Raw genomic sequence first — 20,000 nt, forward strand, 5'->3', positions numbered from 1 at the left:
ATGACCTTCCCAATCATGTTAAAGACTGTACCTCTCTCAACCAGTTTAAGATAAAAACTAAGATCTACCTAATAAATTCCCTGTAACCTACCTTACCCCTACCTTACCCCTTACAGTCTCCGTGGTGTAGTGGTAAGACACTCGCCTGGCGTTCCGCGAGCGGTATGTCATGGGTTCGTATCCTGGCCGGGGAGGATTTACTGGGCGCAATTCCTCAACTGTAGCCTCTGTTTAACGCAACAGTAAAATGTGTACTTGGATGAAAAAACGATTCTTCGCGGCGGGGATCGTATTCCAGGGACTATAGGATTAAGGACTTGCCCGAAACGCTACGCGTACTAGTGGCTCTACAAGAATGTAACAACTCTTGTATATATCTCAAAAAAAAAAAAAAATATGTCAACCCATGTCTGTTATTTTGAAACAATGCTGTTTGTCAACCAAATTGTATTTTTGCTGTTTTTCTGCCATGTTCCCCCTTTTTTATTTTCTTATTTTCTCAACACATTTTATACTTTAATCTCAATTAGTATTAAGTTTTAGTCTGTAGTGTTTTTCCTGCCCGAAACGCTTTGCGTAATAGTGGCTTTAGGCATTGTATGTACTAGCTCTATCTATAAAGCCATCAACTTTTGTATCACCCCAGGGGCCAGATTCACGAAGCAGTTACGCAAACACTTACGAACGTGTACATCTTTCCTCAATCTTTGACGGCTTTGGTTACATTTATTAAACAGTTTACAAGCATGAAAACTTGCCATTCAACTCCTGTTATTGTTATAAACAGCTTCCTGGTGCTTCGGAGCTCATTAACTGTTTAATAATTGTAAACAAAGCCGCCAAAGATTGAGAAAAGATATACAGGTTCGTAAGTGTTTGCGTAAGTGCTTTCGTGAATCTGGCCCCTTGTATGTATGTACTTTACTTGAATAAACATTTGAATTTGAATTTTTTAGCATACAGTGTTTACCCCTTCACATCTTTAAATAATTGTTATCTCAATTCTAAGTTTTGCAGGAAAAAGCTTTGCGTTATCGTGGCTTTATTATTACGTGTAACTCCTCTCCCTACAATTGTAGTTTGTTATGTTCTCTTATGTTATTTGTACACACATTCTTCTGAATATAAAGTATTATTATTATTATTTGGTTCTGACCAAAACGTTATGCATATTATTGGCTTTGTAAGAATATAAGAACACCAATGTTATGTGCTCTCACAAACCCAATGTACCTTCTTATATAGAAATAAATAAATAAATAAAAATCAATTATTAAAAAAAATATTGTCAAAGGAAAATTTTAATAGTTACCCTAAGTTTTTTCTAAAAAGAAAATGGTATAAATTTGCTATAAAGAAAATTTATTAGGTTTGAGGTAAACTATTATAAATTGAGAACTATATACCTACAGTATTTATTTATTTATTTATATATATACAAGAAGGTACATTGGGTTTGTGAGAATACATTGGATAGTACAGTATTTACATTCTTGTAAAGCCACTAGTACGCGCAGCGTTTCGGGCAGGTCACCTGGGTCACCAGGGCAGCACCTCTTAGAATTATAGTTTTACTTGATATGCTCTAATAATAATGTCTAAGTACCTACTCACTGCTAGGTGAACAGAGGCATTAGGTGAAAGGAATTGTGCCCAACTATTTCTGCAACCCGTCCTCGACTCAAGTCCATTACATTCAGCGGTCAACCCCACAGACGCATTCATAAATTTTAACATGCTGTTCATTCAAAACGGGAATTTTCTCAAGTATAAATTAATATTATAATATATTAGCATATTGTGCATAGTATAGGTTAGGTTAGGTATTTAGGTTCTGTTGGCGATTATTTGTATTTGTAGTACGTGGGTGAAGCATTTATAGCGTTGTGGTTCGAACAAAAGTCGTCAGTGAAGCACTTGTTCCGGAAGTGTTCGAACGTCAACAGTTGAGTCGTGTGTAAACTGTTTTTCATTCATAAACAGCTGGGGGTTTGGCGGGTGCATGGCATCACTTTTGGATCTTTGCATGGAGGACGGGCTGGTTGGATGGAATGGACTTGAGTCGAGGACGGGTTACATTTGCAGCTTTGAGGTTCGAACACGGTTCATCAACGAAACGTGGGAGTTGCGTGTAAACCTTTCTTCGTTCATAAATAGTTCGATAGCGACTGGATTAACGAGCATTTGACAATTGTTGATGAGGACGGGCTGCTCTAGTCTTCAGATGGACTCGAGAATGTTCAGGGCACATTTGAAATGTGAAGTAAGACGACTCAGTGGGGCGGTAGCCAATGGGAGCTGCCGGTCTGGCGTGACGTCTTGTTATTGGTGGAGAAAAACATTCGCTCTCCAACTGGCCTTGTGAGGTGATTGTCTGGTGGCATTATCGCCGGTCTTGTGTGTGTGGAGACGTTGTCTGTGGTCCCCAGCCACAGACAACAACACTCCAGAGGCTCTCTGGTTGTCTCAGAATAAAAGAATTATGTGAGTGTAGCCTACGTGAAGAGCAACGAAGATTTTGGTGAATTTTCCAGTGAAGTTTATGTCCCAAAACAAGAGGGACAAGTATCTTTGATGTCCAGAAGAGCGGACATTATTTCACAAGTCAGCGACAAGTCAGGTGTGGCTGGACACATTCCCAAACGTAAGTAATCTCAATGTACAAGAACAATGCATACACAGGGACACTTTACAAGTACAGTAATATCATGCGGTGTTTTTGTACAAGGTATACACTTTACACCTCAAGGAATCCATGGCGTATTCCATTGTTTAGTCGCCAGTTCGTGGGATAGACAACCTGTCCTCTTAAGATGAACGACGCTTTTCGCTCGCATGAGTTACATAAGGCCAAAAATTTTCGTACTAGAAAATGGAAGCGGCTGGCGTACTGACAGAGACTGTACGAAAAAGACGTACTGTCCCGTTTTCTGTTTTGGGTCCTCTGGTAGGTTAGGGGAGGACACTTTATACTGACCGTTGTCTTGACGGTGGGTACCCTTAGGGGGACGGGCTGGGGTGCAGGCGACCTGTCAAACCCAGGAGGAAAGCACATGTATGTGTCCCAGGAAACCCCGTATAATAAGAGGATTGTTGACTCGGATGAAGTCATGTGTTCGACTTGAGTGAGTTTGAGTCTGTTGCAGCAAGCTGGAGTTGCAACAGGCGGGAGTCGCTGGCAACTGTCATATTTTAGTATGTGATAATTGCCAGTTAGTGACTTTTTACATTGAGGTAAAGTTGCCAAGTAGCACCAGAGGCGGTAATTTGATGATGGTTTTGTGACAAGAGGTAACCGGCGGTGCCCGGGAGCTCTGCTCCCCCCATTCCTCGTCCCCCCCTCCCGTCCCCCCTAATCCTTTCCAATCCCGCCCCCAGCTCTCCCCTTTCATGCTTAGGCATCTTCTTATTCATCAAATGAATGAATTAGGCATCATTCATATTAGAGAACAATGAACCTTGTTTACATGTGTACTTGTGCCTTGAGTTAGCACCTTAGATTGCTTACTGATGATCTATATAGTACCAGATCATTTCACCCATTACTCTATTAACTAGTGTTGCCATTTTTTAAGTATTTAATAGGTTGATAACATTTACGATTGCTTCCTGTACACCTTTTCATAAGTATGGAGAAAATAATCTAATCATGTAATTTACCATCAACAACAGTGAACTAAATCGAATCAGCAGGCCTCAATAATAAGCCTAGCGTACTTCTTGTCCTCGACCATGGGACCCATCAACCACAACATTCTTGATGGTGGGATGTAGATAGTCCGTCAGTGAGGCTGGGGCCCAAGAGCTACAAGAATATACAAGTTCTCTGCTGGAAAACCTGTTCAGATTTGGTTCACGTTATCGTGTATACCTGCAAGCCTAGCATCAACAAAACATAAACCTTGTTGAAACAATTCGTTCATAAGCAGACGAGGAGTCACAATAACGTGGCTGAAATATATTGACTAAACCACACTAGAAAGTGAAAGGACGACGACATTTCGGTCCATCCTGGACCATTCTCAAGTCGACTGTCACAATCGACTTGAAAATGGTCCATCCTGGACCGAAACGTCGTCGGCCCTTCACTTTCTAGTGTGTAGTTTGGTCAACAATTCGTAAATAAGTAAATTATAAAAAAGGTTTAGATGCAAACAGTGTGGGGCGGCGCTGGGCGAGCCCCCTCACCACAAAAGTTAGGGGTGGGAGCATGAAAGGCGTGACAAAGCAGGATTTTCCACTGTGGTAACTCCGCCACAGTGAGAGGCTGCGGATTAAACTGAAGCCGCCATAGAAAACGGCAGACTTTGCTGGGGGTGAGAGTGTTGGAGTGCTTTTTATTTCCAGTTGTGTAGACAATATGTTCCCTCCACGACAGTATACAGTTCTCCTCTCCCAGTATCCCTTCGTAGCTCATTGCTTAAGGCAAATCTTGAAACCGTGTTAATGCCCCACAGTTCATCACAGGTTGACAGAACGTCCGACAGACAATATTACATAGCCTACGACCGCAGTTTGGTATATCACGGCTGTATTCATCATCAGCTTAACCACAGCTCACTGTAATCCGAGACTCGACAATTGCAGCATTTACCACTTCACACATTACGATATAAGCCTATGTCTGCATGTACATCTCACTGGAAACTAGCGCTTGACAACCGCAAAGTAACGCTTCACAACCGCAAAGTAACGATTGACAACCGCACCTAACCGCAAAGTAAAGCTTGACAACCGCAGGTTGACCGCCGGACTGCATCATTTACCGCCGCCTTTGAGAATGTAAGGGTGACGGCGCCGCTCAAGATTGCCGTGACAGCCGCTGGAAAACATTCCGGCAGGTCTCCATGGCGGCCACAAGTTGCCAGGAGTTGCATGGCGCAAGTTACTGCCGCCTGGGAAGTGCCTTCTCAGTCTGTCTTTGACCACTCTGTACTTTCTTATAACATTATATTTTCTTCTGTGATGTATGTGTACTTTGTACTTCCCAGGGCCCTGTTACTCTCCCGTGTGCTTCCTGTGGAGAATATCCACTGTGATGAGTGATTAATAATATTTAAACGTATAATACTCTAATATAATCCTTTACGAGAATTAAATTCTGTTCGCAAAAAGAATTAGAGATCATAAGACACAGTTAGGCCCATTCGCCCTCCCCCCCCCCAACCCGGGGGACCAGAGGGCGCTCTGGCTTTATACCACAGTAGTCAAATCAACCACCAATAATATTTTAACCCTAATTTAAAATTATATTTCAATACACATACCATTACCTCTTTAGGGACTTACCAGAGAACATATTGATGGTTTATATCTTTAAATAATAATAAACGTTTTTGACGCCTGCAATAATGACTGGACAATATAGGTTCTTGTTATGAGCGGGAAGGCGGCGCCACTCTCGGCTCGGCCGCCATTGTGGAGAGGCGAGGCGCTCATGACCTCGGGAGACTGTTGCTGTTGCTGGCTCCTGCTGCTCCTGTTCACCGTACAAGACCTCACATACGGTGACTGTCCGCCCCACAGTTAATCAAAGTTGAGTCAAACCTTGGCTACAGTTTGTGTCCTCTAGTTTGGCCGTAACGCTATGCGTACTACTGGCTTTACAAGACTGTAAATTCATCATTACTATCTCTTAACCCCCAATGTACCTTCTTGTATATAAATAAATAAATAAGTTTGGCCAAATGCGGTATAGTTACGTAGTATAGAGGGATGTAGGGCTCGGTCACCAGGCTTACAAAGCAATAATTAACAAGTGACTTGTACTTGATCAGTCCAAATGACAAATTACGTATAATATATTGCAGCCAGATTGAAATTGAAATAAGTTTATTGAAGTAAAATCCACACAAAGGGATGAGGTAGCTCAAGCTATTCTCACCCCGTTCAGTACATCGTGTTAATACATACATAGACACACATCACAAACAATAAACATATTACCAAACATTCTGAGAGAATAAACATATACATTTCCTGGTTGTATATTGATAGTTTACTCTAACTATAAACTTAACCACCGTCGGCAGGAAGAAATTGGAGGCCGACGTTGGTCCCAGCTGGGAGGAGGCTGTGGCAGCCATATTGGCATGCTCAGAGTTGAGACCTTCCCTGCTTCTTATTTCCATGGCCTCCACCCAACCGCTTGGGCTGGACGGTAGAGCGACGGTCTGGCTTCATGCAGGTCGGCATTCAATCCCCGACCGTCCACAAGTGGTTGGGGCACCATCCCTTCCCATCTCAAATCCTTATCCTGACCCCTTCCCAGTGCTATATAGTTGTGATGGCTTGGCGCTTTCCCCCGATAATTCCCTCCCTCCCGTGGCCTCCACCAGCTTTAATAATACAAATCTTAATTTATTTTTATTCATCAATTAAGTCGTAAACAAGAGTAAATAATATATATGATATTAAACCTTGAAATTAAACTGAACCTGAAGGGACGAATACTGACTGTGATAGCCTAAAGTGAAATTAAATCAAGTTGCAATAGAGTAATTCCCCAAAGTTTTGTGTGGTATCAAACGATTTTAATAATGATGCAAGTTGTTGCTTATTACAATTAGTAACGTAATTCACACACACACTTCTCTTGGTGAGGTTAACTTGTCGTGTACCCTAGGCTGTGTTACTGTGTCGTGTACCGTACCCTAGGCTGTGTTACTGTGTCGTGTACCGTACCCTAGGCTGTGTTACTGTGTCGTGTACCGTACCCTAGGCTGTGTTACTGTGTCGTGTACCGTACCCTAGGCTGTGTTACTGTGTCGTGTACCGTACCCTACGCTGTGTTACTGTGTCGTGTACCGTACCCTACGCTGTGTTACTGTGTCATGTACCGTACTCTAGGCTGTGTTACTGTGTCGTGTACCGTACCCTAGGCTGTGTTACTGTGTCGTGTACCGTACTCTAGGCTGTGTTACTGTGTCGTGTACCGTACTCTAGGCTGTGTTACTGTGTCGTGTACCGTACCCTAGGTGACGTCGTGTACCGTACTCTACAAAAGTATGGGCCGCCTTCCTCGAGTTGGTTCGTACTTAAGGCTTTTGCCTTTCCATTGGAGAATTTCAGCAACATGGCGCGGGGGAGGAACCTGCTGCATGGTTAACAGCTTCTCCATATCGACCTACCCAGGCATTGCACCCTGGAGAGGAGACTCCAGCCTCGACAACCAAACCACAACTCCATAGTCCGCCAAGACTGCAGGAGGCCTAGTTATGTGTGAGAGAGAAGTTAGTGGCGCGTAAATGACGTCACAGGGTTCCCTAGCTTCTCGGAGGCACACAGCTGGTATGGGCTCATTTGGCGCCTGGCACTCATAGTGAGCGGTTGTGTGCGCGTCCCGCTCTGGCACCTCGTCGTCTATTATGGCAGTTAATAGTTGTGGTTGTGCATTGTCGTTATGACACCTAGTATGGAACTAAACAAAGAAACCTTTGCTCAGATCATTACTTTTAGGGAAGCAGGCCACCACATTCAGGTAATAAATTAATGGTTGGGTGTAGCCGGTCGAGATGAGGAAGTATTGATCGTGTTTCTGAGGGAGAAAGTGATGACACGCCATCATAGAGACATCGGTCTGGCCGTCCCAGGAGGACGTCATCAATGTCTACTTTACTGTAATATTTACTGTAATATACTCATGAACATTTTAGAATGCTGACAGACCTTGATGACGTCCTCCTGGGACGGCCAGACCGATGTCTCTATGATGGCGTGTCATCACTTTCTCCCTCAGAAACACGATCAATACTTCCTCATCTCGACCGGCTACACCCAACCATTAATTTATTACCTGAATGTGGTGGCCTGCTTCCCTAAAAGTAATGATCTGAGCAAAGGTTTCTTTGTTTAGTTCCATACTAGGTGTCATACTGCCACCAACACCACTGTTGCTGGCGGGCATTTGCCCAAACTGTCGTGGGGGTCTGAACTGTGGCAGTGACACGCTGTTTTCTTTTGAACTATGCCTACTCCGACCAGCCTATGTTCGTTATGGAGAAATTAAAGTAATTTACGTATTGATTTTTTATGACAACAAAAAGCTCTTCGGACATCTGAACGAATGTTGACCAGACCACATACTAGAAGGTGAAGGGCCGACGACGTTTCGGTCCGTCCTGGACCATTCTCACAATCGACTTGAGAAAGGTCCAGGACGGACCGAAACGTCATCGTCCCTTCACTTTCTATTGTGTGGTCTGGTCAACATATTTCACCCACGTTATTGTGACTCCTCGTCCGCATCTGAACGAATATTTCACACTAGACCAGAATTGAATCTTGAGAAACTGGGTTGGGAGGGGTAGAGTTGAATAATTAATAATTCTTATATCATTTAACTTAAGCCTACCTCACCCAGCCTATGGCCGTTCCGCACCTCACATAATTTGTCCCCACACACTTGGGTGAGGCCCCAGGGGTGTTATGGTGTGGCCCCAGGGGGGGGGGTCTCCAACTTTGAACAGATAAACAGAGAGACATTTCGCTCTTATTGTATAAAGTGTGTGTTAAAAATTGTGTAACTTGCTGCACGAGACTGTTACTTGGTCTTTGGTATATGTTATGACAGTTGGCACAGACCCGTGGTGAGGGTATTGAGGCGTGCTCCGGACTGCTCTCTGGTGCTGGAGTGTGAGGGCCTCTGTTCAAGTGTATCTCAGACACTTCTTTGTCATGTTCAATACCAGTCGACTCCACCAGAGCAGACGACTCGGTCGACACTCTACCAACAAATCTTGGGACACTCACGTCACAAACTTTCCACGTACACAGAACGCGTCACGTACACAGAACGCATCACGTACAAAGAACGCATCACGTACAAAGAACGCATCACGTACAAAAAACGCATCACGTACACAACGCATCAGAAATAAACGCGCCGTTTATGAAGCAGGACGCTCCGAGACACAGTGAAGGGGGCCCCCCACCTCAGAGAAAGAAAGGGCGGGGAGCCGGTTTCTCAAGAAAGACAAAAATGGGCAGAGGAAAAAAGGAGGGCGGGCCCACAAAGATGGCAGGGCAGTAAACGCGGTCCGCTCTGGGATTATTCCAAAAAGGTGAACGCAAGTTTAACTGGTGCGTTCATCTTTGGCGGCAATCCACTTTGGCTCTTCTCTGGGAACTTGCTATGAATGTTTCCCCTAAAGTTAAGTTAGCACGACTGTGGCTGGAGGTAGGAAGGGGGGACTTTTGGCGGTCATAGACGGGCTTATAACGCTCACACAGAAGGCTTATAACTGCCACATAAGGCTTTTAACTGCCACACAGGAGAGCTTATAACTGCCACACAGAAGGCTTATAACTGTCACACAGAAGGCTTATAACTGCCACACAGAAGGCTTATAACTGCCACACAGGAGAGCTTATAACTGCCACACAGAAGGCTTATAACTGTCACACAGAAGGCTTATAACTGCCACACAGAAGGCTTATAACTGCCACACAGGAGAGCTTATAACTGCCACACTGAAGGCTTATAACTGCCACACAGAAGGCTTATAACTGCCACACAGGAGAGCTTATAACTGCCACACAGGAGAGCTTATAACTGCCACACAGAAGGCTTATAACTGCCACACAGGAGAGCTTATAACGCTCTCACAGAAGGCTTATAACTGCCACACAGGAGAGCTTATAACTGCCACACAGAAGGCTTATAACTGCCACACAGGAGAGCTTATAACTGCCACACACAAGGCTTATAACTGCCACACACAAGGCTTATAACTGCCACACAGAAGGCTTATAACTGCCACACAGGAGAGCTTATAACGCTCACACAGAAGGCTTATAACTGCTACACAGAAGGCTTATAACTGCCACACAGAAGGCTTATAACTGCCACACAGGAGAGCTTATAACTGCCACACAGGAGAGCTTATAACGCTCACACAGAAGGCTTATAACTGCCACACAGGAGAGCTTATAACTGCCACACAGAAGGCTTATAACTGCCACACAGGAGAGCTTATAACTGCCACACAGAAGGCTTATAACTGCCACACAGGAGAGCTTATAACTGCCACACACAAGGCTTATAACTGCCACACACAAGGCTTATAACTGCCACACAGAAGGCTTATAACTGCCACACAGAAGGCTTATAACTGCCACACAGGAGAGCTTATAACTCACACAGAAGGCTTATAACTGCCACACAGAAGGCTTATAACTGCCACACAGAAGGCTTATAACTGCCACACAGGAGAGCTTATAACTGCCACACAGGAGAGCTTATAACTGCTCACACAGAAGGCTTCATAACTGCCACACAGGAAGAGCTTATAACTGCCACACAGAAGGCTTATAACTGCCACACAGGAGAGCTTATAACTGCCACACAGAAGGCTTATAACTGCCACACAGGAGAGCTTATAACTGCCACACAGGAGAGCTTATAACGCTCACACAGAAGGCTTATAACTGCCACACAGGAGAGCTTATAACTGCCACACAGAAGGCTTATAACTGCCACACAGGAGAGCTTATAACTGCCACACAGAAGGCTTATAACTGCCACACAGGAGAGCTTATAACTGCCACACACAAGGCTTATAACTGCCACACACAAGGCTTATAACTGCCACACAGAAGGCTTATAACTGCCACACAGAAGGCTTATAACTGCCACACAGGAGAGCTTATAACTCACACAGAAGGCTTATAACTGCCACAGGAGAGATTATAACTGCCACACAGAAGGCTTATAACTGCCACACAGAAGGCTTATAACTGCCACACAGGAGAGCTTATAACTGCCACACAGAAGGCTCATAACTGCCACACAGAAGGCTTATAACTGCCACACAGAAGGCTTATAACTGCCACACAGAAGGCTTATAACTGCCACACAGAAGGCTTATAACTGCCACACAGGAGAGCTTATAACTGCCACACAGAAGGCTTTTAACTGCCACACAGAAGGCTTATAACTGCCACACTGAAGGCTTATAACTGCCACACAGGAGAGCTTATAACGCTCACACAGAAGGCTTATAACTGCCACACAGAAGGCTTATAACTGCCACACAGAAGGCTTATAACTGCCACACAGGAGAGCTTATAACTGCCACACTGAAGGCTTATAACTGCCACACAGAAGGCTTATAACTGCCACACAGGAGAGCTTATAACTCACACAGAAGGCTTATAACTGCCACAGGAGAGATTATAACTGCCACACAGGAGAGCTTATAACTGCCACACAGGAGAGCTTATAACTGCCACACAGGAGAGCTTATAACTGCCACACAGGAGAGCTTATAACTGCCACAGGAGAGCTTATAACTGCCACACAGAAGGCTTATAACTGCCACACAGAAGGCTTATAACTGCCACACAGGAGAGCTTATAACGCTCACACAGAAGGCTTATAACTGCCACACAGAAGGCTTATAACTGCCACACAGAAGGCTTATAACTGCCACACAGGAGAGCTTATAACTGCCACACACAAGGCTTATAACTGCCACACAGAAGGCTTATAACTGCCACACAGGAGAGCTTATAACTGCCACACACAAGGCTTATAACTGCCACACAGAAGGCTTATAACTGCCACACAGAAGGCTTATAACTGCCACACAGGAGAGCTTATAACTGCCACACACAAGGCTTATAACTGCCACACAGAAGGCTTATAACTGCCACACAGAAGAGCTTATAACTGCCACACACAAGGCTTATAACTGCCACACAGAAGGCTTATAACTGCCACACAGAAGGCTTATAACTGCCACACAGGAGAGCTTATAACTGCCACACAAGAGAGCTTATAACTGCCACACAGAAGGCTTATAACTGCCACACAGGAGAGCTTATAACTGCCACACTGAAGGCTTATAACTGCCACACAGAAGGCTTATAACTGCCACACAGAAGGCTTATAACTGCCACACAGGAGAGCTTATAACTGCCACACAGAAGGCTTATAACTGCCACACAGAAGGCTTATAACTGCCACACAGAAGGCTTATAACTGCCACACAGAAGGCTTATAACTGCCACACAGAAGGCTTATAACTGTCACACAGGAGAGCTTATAACTGCCACACAGGAGAGCTTATAACTGCCCACACAGAAGGCTTATAACTGCCACACAGAAGGCCTTATAACTGCCACACAGGAGAGCTTATAAACTGCCACACAGAAGGCTTATAACTGCCACACAGAAGGCTTATAACTGCCACACAGAAGGCTTATAACTGCCACACAGGAGAGCTTATAACTGCCACACAGAAGGCTTATAACTGCCACACAGAAGGCTTATAACTGCCACACAGAAGGCTTATAACTGCCACACAGGAGAGCTTATAACTGCCACACAGAAGGCTTATAACTGCCACACAGAAGGCTTATAACTGCCACACAGAAGGCTTATAACTGCCACACAGGAGAGCTTATAACTGCCACACAGAAGGCTTATAGCAGTCACACACAAGGCTTATAACTGCCACACACAAGGCTTATAACTGCCACACAGGAGAGCTTATAACTGCCACACAGAAGGCTTATAACTGCCACACAGAAGGCTTATAACTGCCACACAGAAGGCTTATAACTGCCACACAGGAGAGCTTATAACTGCCACACAGAAGGCTTATAACTGCCACACAGGAGAGCTTATAACTGCCACACAGAAGGCTTATAACTGCCACACAGAAGGCTTATAACTGCCACACAGGAGAGCTTATAACTGCCACACAGAAGGCTTATAACTGCCACACAGGAGAGCTTATAACTGCCACACAGAAGGCTTATAACTGCCACACAGGAGAGCTTATAACTGCCACACAGAAGGCTTATAACTGCCACACAGGAGAGCTTATAACTGCCACACAGAAGGCTTATAACTGCCACACAGGAAGCTTATAACTGCCACACAGAAGGCTTATAACTGCCACACAGAAGGCTTATAACTGCCACACAGGAGAGCTTATAACTGCCACACAGAAGGCTTATAACTGCCACACAGGAGAGCTTATAACTGCCACACAGAAGGCTTATAACTGCCACACAGGAGAGCTTATAACTGCCACACAGAAGGCTTATAACTGCCACACAGGAGAGCTTATAACTGCCACACAGAAGGCTTATAACTGCCACACAGGAGAGCTTATAACTGCCACACAGAAGGCTTATAACTGCCACACAGAAGGCTTATAACTGCCACACAGGAGAGCTTATAACTGCCACACAGAAGGCTTATAACTGCCACACAGGAGAGCTTATAACTGCCACACAGAAGGCTTATAACTGCCACACAGGAGAGCTTATAACTGCCACACAGAAGGCTTATAACTGCCACACAGGAGAGCTTATAACTGCCACACACAAGGCTTATAACTGCCACACAGAAGGCTTATAACTGCCACACAGAAGGCTTATAACTGCCACACAGGAGAGCTTATAACTGCCACACACAAGGCTTATAACTGCCACACAGAAGGCTTATAACTGCCACACAGAAGGCTTATAACTGCCACACACAAGGCTTATAACTGCCACACAGAAGGCTTATAACTGCCACACAGAAGGCTTATAACTGTCACACAGGAGAGATTATAACTGCCACACAGAGAGCTTATAACTGCCACACAGGAGAGCTTATAACTGCCACACAGAAGGCTTATAACTGCCACACAGGAGAGCTTATAACTGCCACACAGAAGGCTTATAACTGCCACACAGAAGGCTTATAACTGCCACACAGGAGAGCTTATAACTGCCACACAGAAGGCTTATAACTGCCACACAGGAGAGCTTATAACTGCCACACAGAAGGCTTATAACTGCCACACAGGAAGCTTATAACTGCCACACAGAAGGCTTATAACTGCCACACAGAAGGCTTATAACTGCCACACAGGAGAGCTTATAACTGCCACACAGAAGGCTTATAACTGCCACACAGGAGAGCTTATAACTGCCACACAGAAGGCTTATAACTGCCACACAGGAGAGCTTATAACTGCCACACAGAAGGCTTATAACTGCCACACAGGAGAGCTTATAACTGCCACACAGAAGGCTTATAACTGCCACACAGGAGAGCTTATAACTGCCACACAGAAGGCTTATAACTGCCACACAGAAGGCTTATAACTGCCACACAGGAGAGCTTATAACTGCCACACAGAAGGCTTATAACTGCCACACAGGAGAGCTTATAACTGCCACACAGAAGGCTTATAACTGCCACACAGGAGAGCTTATAACTGCCACACAGAAGGCTTATAACTGCCACACAGGAGAGCTTATAACTGCCACACACAAGGCTTATAACTGCCACACAGAAGGCTTATAACTGCCACACAGAAGGCTTATAACTGCCACACAGGAGAGCTTATAACTGCCACACACAAGGCTTATAACTGCCACACAGAAGGCTTATAACTGCCACACAGAAGGCTTATAACTGCCACACAGAAGGCTTATAACTGCCACACACAAGGCTTATAACTGCCACACAGAAGGCTTATAACTGCCACACACAAGGCTTATAACTGTCACACAGGAGAGCTTATAACTGCCACACAGGAGAGCTTATAACTGCCACACAGAAGGCTTATAACTGCCACACAGAAGGCTTATAACTGCCACACAGGAGAGCTTATAACTGCCACACAGAAGGCTTATAACTGCCACACAGAAGGCTTATAACTGCCACACAGAAGGCTTATAACTGCCACACAGAAAGCTTATAACTGCCACACAGAAGGCTTATAACTGCCACACAGAAGGCTTATAACTGCCACACAGAAGGCTTATAACTGCCACACAGGAGAGCTTATAACTGCCACACAGAAGGCTTATAGCAGTCACACACAAGGCTTATAACTGCCACACACAAGGCTTATAACTGCCACACAGGAGAGCTTATAACTGCCACACAGAAGGCTTATAACTGCCACACAGAAGGCTTATAACTGCCACACACAAGGCTTATAACTGCCACACAGGAGAGCTTATAACTGCCACACAGAAGGCTTATAACTGCCACACAGAAGGCTTATAACTGCCACACAGAAGGCTTATAACTGCCACACAGGAGAGCTTATAACTGCCACACAGAAGGCTTATAACTGCCACACAGGAGAGCTTATAACTGCCACACAGGAGAGCTTATAACTGCCACACAGAAGGCTTATAACTGCCACACAGGAGAGCTTATAACTGCCACACAGAAGGCTTATAACTGCCACACAGGAGAGCTTATAACTGCCACACAGAAGGCTTATAACTGCCACACAGGAGAGCTTATAACTGCCACACAGAAGGCTTATAACTGCCACACAGGAGAGCTTATAACTGCCACACAGAAGGCTTATAACTGCCACACAGGAAAGCTTATAACTGCCACACAGAAGGCTTATAACTGCCACACAGAAGGCTTATAACTGCCACACAGGAGAGCTTATAACTGCCACACAGAAGGCTTATAACTGCCACACAGGAGAGCTTATAACTGCCACACAGAAGGCTTATAACTGCCACACAGGAGAGCTTATAACTGCCACACAGAAGGCTTATAACTGCCACACAGGAGAGCTTATAACTGCCACACAGAAGGCTTATAACTGCCACACAGGAGAGCTTATAACTGCCACACAGAAGGCTTATAACTGCCACACAGAAGGCTTATAACTGCCACACAGGAGAGCTTATAACTGCCACACAGAAGGCTTATAACTGCCACACAGGAGAGCTTATAACTGCCACACAGAAGGCTTATAACTGCCACACAGGAGAGCTTATAACTGCCACACAGAAGGCTTATAACTGCCACACAGGAGAGCTTATAACTGCCACACAGAAGGCTTATAACTGCCACACAGGAGAGCTTATAACTGCCACACAGAAGGCTTATAACTGCCACACAGGAGAGCTTATAACTGCCACACACAAGGCTTATAACTGCCACACAGAAGGCTTATAACTGCCACACAGAAGGCTTATAACTGCCACACACAAGGCTTATAACTGCCACACAGAAGGCTTATAACTGCCACACACAAGGCTTATAACTGCCACACACAAGGCTTATAACTGCCACACAGAAGGCTTATAACTGCCACACACAAGGCTTATAACTGCCACACAGAAGGCTTATAACTGCCACACACAAGGCTTATAACTGCCACACAGAAGGCTTATAACTGCCACACACAAGGCTTATAACTGCCACACAGAAGGCTTATAACAGTCACAGAATGATTACCCTCAGGTGAGGGACCTCACCTAACTGACGCCTAACTTTAGAGAATTTTACAATGTCATAATATTGGATTATTTATGAGAACACGCCTATTGTAAATATGAGAACAAAACTACATATGACACCAAGCCTATTGTAAATATGAGAACAAGCCTATTGTAAATATGAGAACAAAACTACATATGACACCAAGCCTATTGTAAATATGAGAACAAACCTACTGTAAATATGAGAACAAAACTACATATGACACCAAGCCTATTGTAAATATGAGAACAAGCCTATTGTAAATATGAGAACAAAACTACATATGACACCAAGCCTATTGTAAATATGAGAACAAACCTACTGTAAATATGAGAACAAAACTACATATGACACCAAGCCTATTGTAAATATGAGAACAAGCCTATTGTAAATATGAGAACAAAACTACATATGACACCAAGCCTATTGTAAATATGAGAACAAGCCTATTGTAAATATGAGAACAAAACTACATATGACACCAAGCCTATTGTAAATATGAGAACAAAACTACATATGACACCAAGCGTATTGTAAATATGAGAACAAGCCTATTGTAAATATGAGAACAAAACTACATATGACACCAAGCCTATTGTAAATATGAGAACAAACCTACTGTAAATATGAGAACAAACCTACTGTAAATATGAGAACAAACCTACTGTAAATATGAGAACAAACCTACTGTAAATATGAGAACAAACCTACTGTAAATATGAGAACAAACCTACTGTAAATATGAGAACAAACCTACTGTAAATATGAGAACAAACCTACTGTAAATATGAGAACAAACCTGTAAATATGAGAACAAACCTGTAAATATGAGAACAAACCTGTAAATATGAGAACAAACCTACTGTAAATATGAGAACAAACCTACTGTAAATATAAGAACAAACCTGTAAATATAAGAACAAACCTACAGTAAATATGAGAACAAGCCTATTGTAAATATGAGAACAAATCTACTGTAAATATGAGAACAAACCTGTAAATATGAGAACAAACCCGTAAATACGAGAACAAACCTGTAAATATGAGAACAAACCTGTAAATATGAGAACAAACCCGTAAATACGAGAACAAACCTGTAAATATGAGAACAAACCTGTAAATATGAGAACAAACCCGTAAATATGAGAACAAACCTGTAAATATGAGAACAAACCCGTAAATACGAGAACAAACCTGTAAATATGAGAACAAACCTGTAAATACGAGAACTAGCCTACTGTAAATAGAAATGAAAAATTAAGGGTTGTGTTTTTGGTGCGGGCGGCCGCGTGGATGAGGCTAGCGTGAGGACAGGTAGCCTCACCCGTCAACCAAGAAGACAACAATGAGATTTATATAGAAACCATGTAGATGTTTATCTCTCAAAATGTTTGGTAATATGTTTATTGCTTGTGATGTGTGTCTATGTATGTATTAACACAATGTTCTGAACGGGGTGAGAATAGCTTGAGCTATCTCACACCTTTGTGTGTATTTTACCTCAATAAACTTCAATTTCAATTTCAATGAGAGGGAATGAGGAGTGAGGTTAACAGGACCCTCAGTAGTTGGAGCCCTGGGGGGGGGGGCTCGTTAAGGTCAGGTACTGGTGGCTTCCTGTCCCCGACATCGGGAAAGTCGTTGATAAATATGAATGGATGAGGATTTTACAACTAATGAAATTCCTTTAAATTATACTTCAGTGGTATTTAATTAGTGACGTTAATGAGTTCTCTGAAGGAGGAGCCTGTGTGTTGTGCACAGCTGGGCAGGAGGATGGAAATACCGTACACACACCTGTACGCACACACCTGACACCAGCTGCCGGGTGTGGTGGACGGCATGACAGCTCTGCAACATGTGCAAGGTCAAACACTGCAAACATTCTCAGTTCACAGTGTTTGCAATGTTCGAATTATCGATCACAATCAGTGCTCGGAGTGAGGATCTTGGCTGGCCGGTTCCGAACTGTCTGATGTATTATATCATCTACTGATGGATGACGTCTCTTGTTTACTTGTTGGTGAAGGTCTCTTGTTTGTTGGTGACGGTCTCTTGTTTGTTGGTGACGGTCTCTTGTTTGTTGGTGACGGTCTCTTGTTTACTTGTTGGTGAAGGTCTCTTGTTTACTTGTTGGTGAAGGTCTCTTGTTTGTTGGTGAAGGTCTCTTGTTTACTTGTTGGTGAAGGTCTCTTGTTTACTTGTTGGTGAAGGTCTCTTGTTTGTTGGTGAAGGTCTCTTGTTTGTTGGTGAAGGTCTCTTGTTTGTTGGTGAAGGTTTCTTGTTTGTTGGTGACGGTCTCTTGTTTGTTGGTGAAGGTCTCTTGTTTGTTGGTGAAGGTCTCTTGTTTGTTGGTGAAGGTCTCTTGTTTGTTGGTGAAGGTCTCTTGTTTGTTGGTGAAGGTCTCTTGTTTGTTGGTCTCTTGTTTGTTGGTGAAGGTCTCTTGTTTGTTGGTGAAGGTCTCTTGTTTGTTGGTGAAGGTCTCTTGTTGGTTGGTGAAGGTCTTGTTTACATATTGGTGAAGGTATCTTGTTTGTTGGTGAAGGTCTCTTGTTTGTTGGTGAAGGTCTCTTGTTTGTTGGTGAAGGTCTCTTGTTTGTTGGTGAAGGTCTCTTGTTTGTTGGTCTCTTGTTTGTTGGTGAAGGTCTCTTGTTTGTTGGTGAAGGTCTCTTGTTTGTTGGTGAAGGTCTCTTGTTGGTTGGTGAAGGTCTTGTTTACATATTGGTGAAGGTATCTTGTTTGTTGGTGAAGGTCTCTTGTTTGTTGGTGAAGGTCTCTTGTTTGTTGGTGAAGGTCTCTTGTTTGTTGGTGACGGTCTCTTGTTTGTTGGTGAAGGTCTCTTGTTTGTTGGTGAAGGTCTCTTGTTTGTTGGTGAAGGTCTCTTGTTTGTTGGTGAAGGTCTCTTGTTTGTTGGTGAAGGTCTCTTGTTTGTTGGTCTCTTGTTTGTTGGTGAAGGTCTCTTGTTTGTTGGTGAAGGTCTCTTGTTTGTTGGTGAAGGTCTCTTGTTTGTTGGTGAAGGTCTCTTGTTGGTTGGTGAAGGTCTTGTTTACATATTGGTGAAGGTATCTTGTTTGTTGGTGAAGGTCTCTTGTTTGTTGGTGAAGGTCTCTTGTTTGTTGGTGAAGGTCTCTTGTTTGTTGGTGAAGGTCTCTTGTTTGTTGGTGAAGGTCTCTTGTTTGTTGGTGAAGGTCTCTTGTTTGTTGGTGAAGGTCTCTTGTTTGTTGGTGAAGGTCTCTTGTTTGTTGGTGAAGGTCTCTTGTTTGTTGGTGAAGGTCTCTTGTTTGTTGGTCTCTTGTTTGTTGGTGAAGGTCTCTTGTTTGTTGGTGAAGGTCTCTTGTTTGTTGGTGAAGGTCTCTTGTTTGTTGGTGAAGGTCTCTTGTTGGTTGGTGAAGGTCTTGTTTACATATTGGTGAAGGTATCTTGTTTGTTGGTGAAGGTCTCTTGTTTGTTGGTGAAGGTCTCTTGTTTGTTGGTGAAGGTCTCTTGTTTGTTGGTGAAGGTCTCTTGTTTGTTGGTGAAGGTCTCTTGTTTGTTGGTCTCTTGTTTGTTGGTGAAGGTCTCTTGTTTGTTGGTGAAGGTCTCTTGTTGGTTGGTGAAGGTCTTGTTTACATATTGGTGAAGGTATCTTGTTTGTTGGTGACGGTCTCTTGTTTGTTGGTGAAGGTCTCTTGTTTGTTGGTGAAGGTTTCTTGTTTGTTGGTGACGGTCTCTTGTTTGTTGGTGAAGGTCTCTTGTTTGTTGGTGAAGGTCT

The 20,000-nt window shown here is 43.8% G+C and overlaps 2 protein-coding genes across 2 annotated transcripts in view; one reads left to right on the top strand and one right to left on the bottom strand.

Moving 5' to 3' along the window:
* LOC123745554 (uncharacterized) overlaps positions 1–948 on the top strand; it is a gene marked incomplete at its 5' end in the record, with an annotated part of 12,497 nt that extends 11,549 nt beyond the window's left edge. The window contains 1 exon segment of the mRNA XM_045726205.2: positions 1–948. This exon segment is cut by the window's left edge and continues 980 nt beyond it.
* A 17,498-nt stretch (positions 949–18,446) lies between these two features.
* LOC138356269 (proteoglycan 4-like) overlaps positions 18,447–20,000 on the bottom strand; it is an 8,800-nt gene continuing 7,246 nt past the window's right edge. Inside the window, exons 3-4 of the mRNA XM_069312238.1 lie at positions 19,300–20,000; positions 18,447–19,269 (exon numbers count right to left, since the gene is read on the bottom strand). The exon at positions 19,300–20,000 is cut by the window's right edge and continues 166 nt beyond it. Of these exons, the coding sequence (XP_069168339.1) occupies positions 18,447–19,269; positions 19,300–20,000 (1,524 nt within the window). The remainder of the gene's footprint in view (positions 19,270–19,299) is intronic.

The sequence above is a fragment of the Procambarus clarkii genome, chromosome 71, assembly GCF_040958095.1.
Source record: "Procambarus clarkii isolate CNS0578487 chromosome 71, FALCON_Pclarkii_2.0, whole genome shotgun sequence".
In the NCBI taxonomy this organism is placed as follows: domain Eukaryota; kingdom Metazoa; phylum Arthropoda; class Malacostraca; order Decapoda; family Cambaridae; genus Procambarus; species Procambarus clarkii.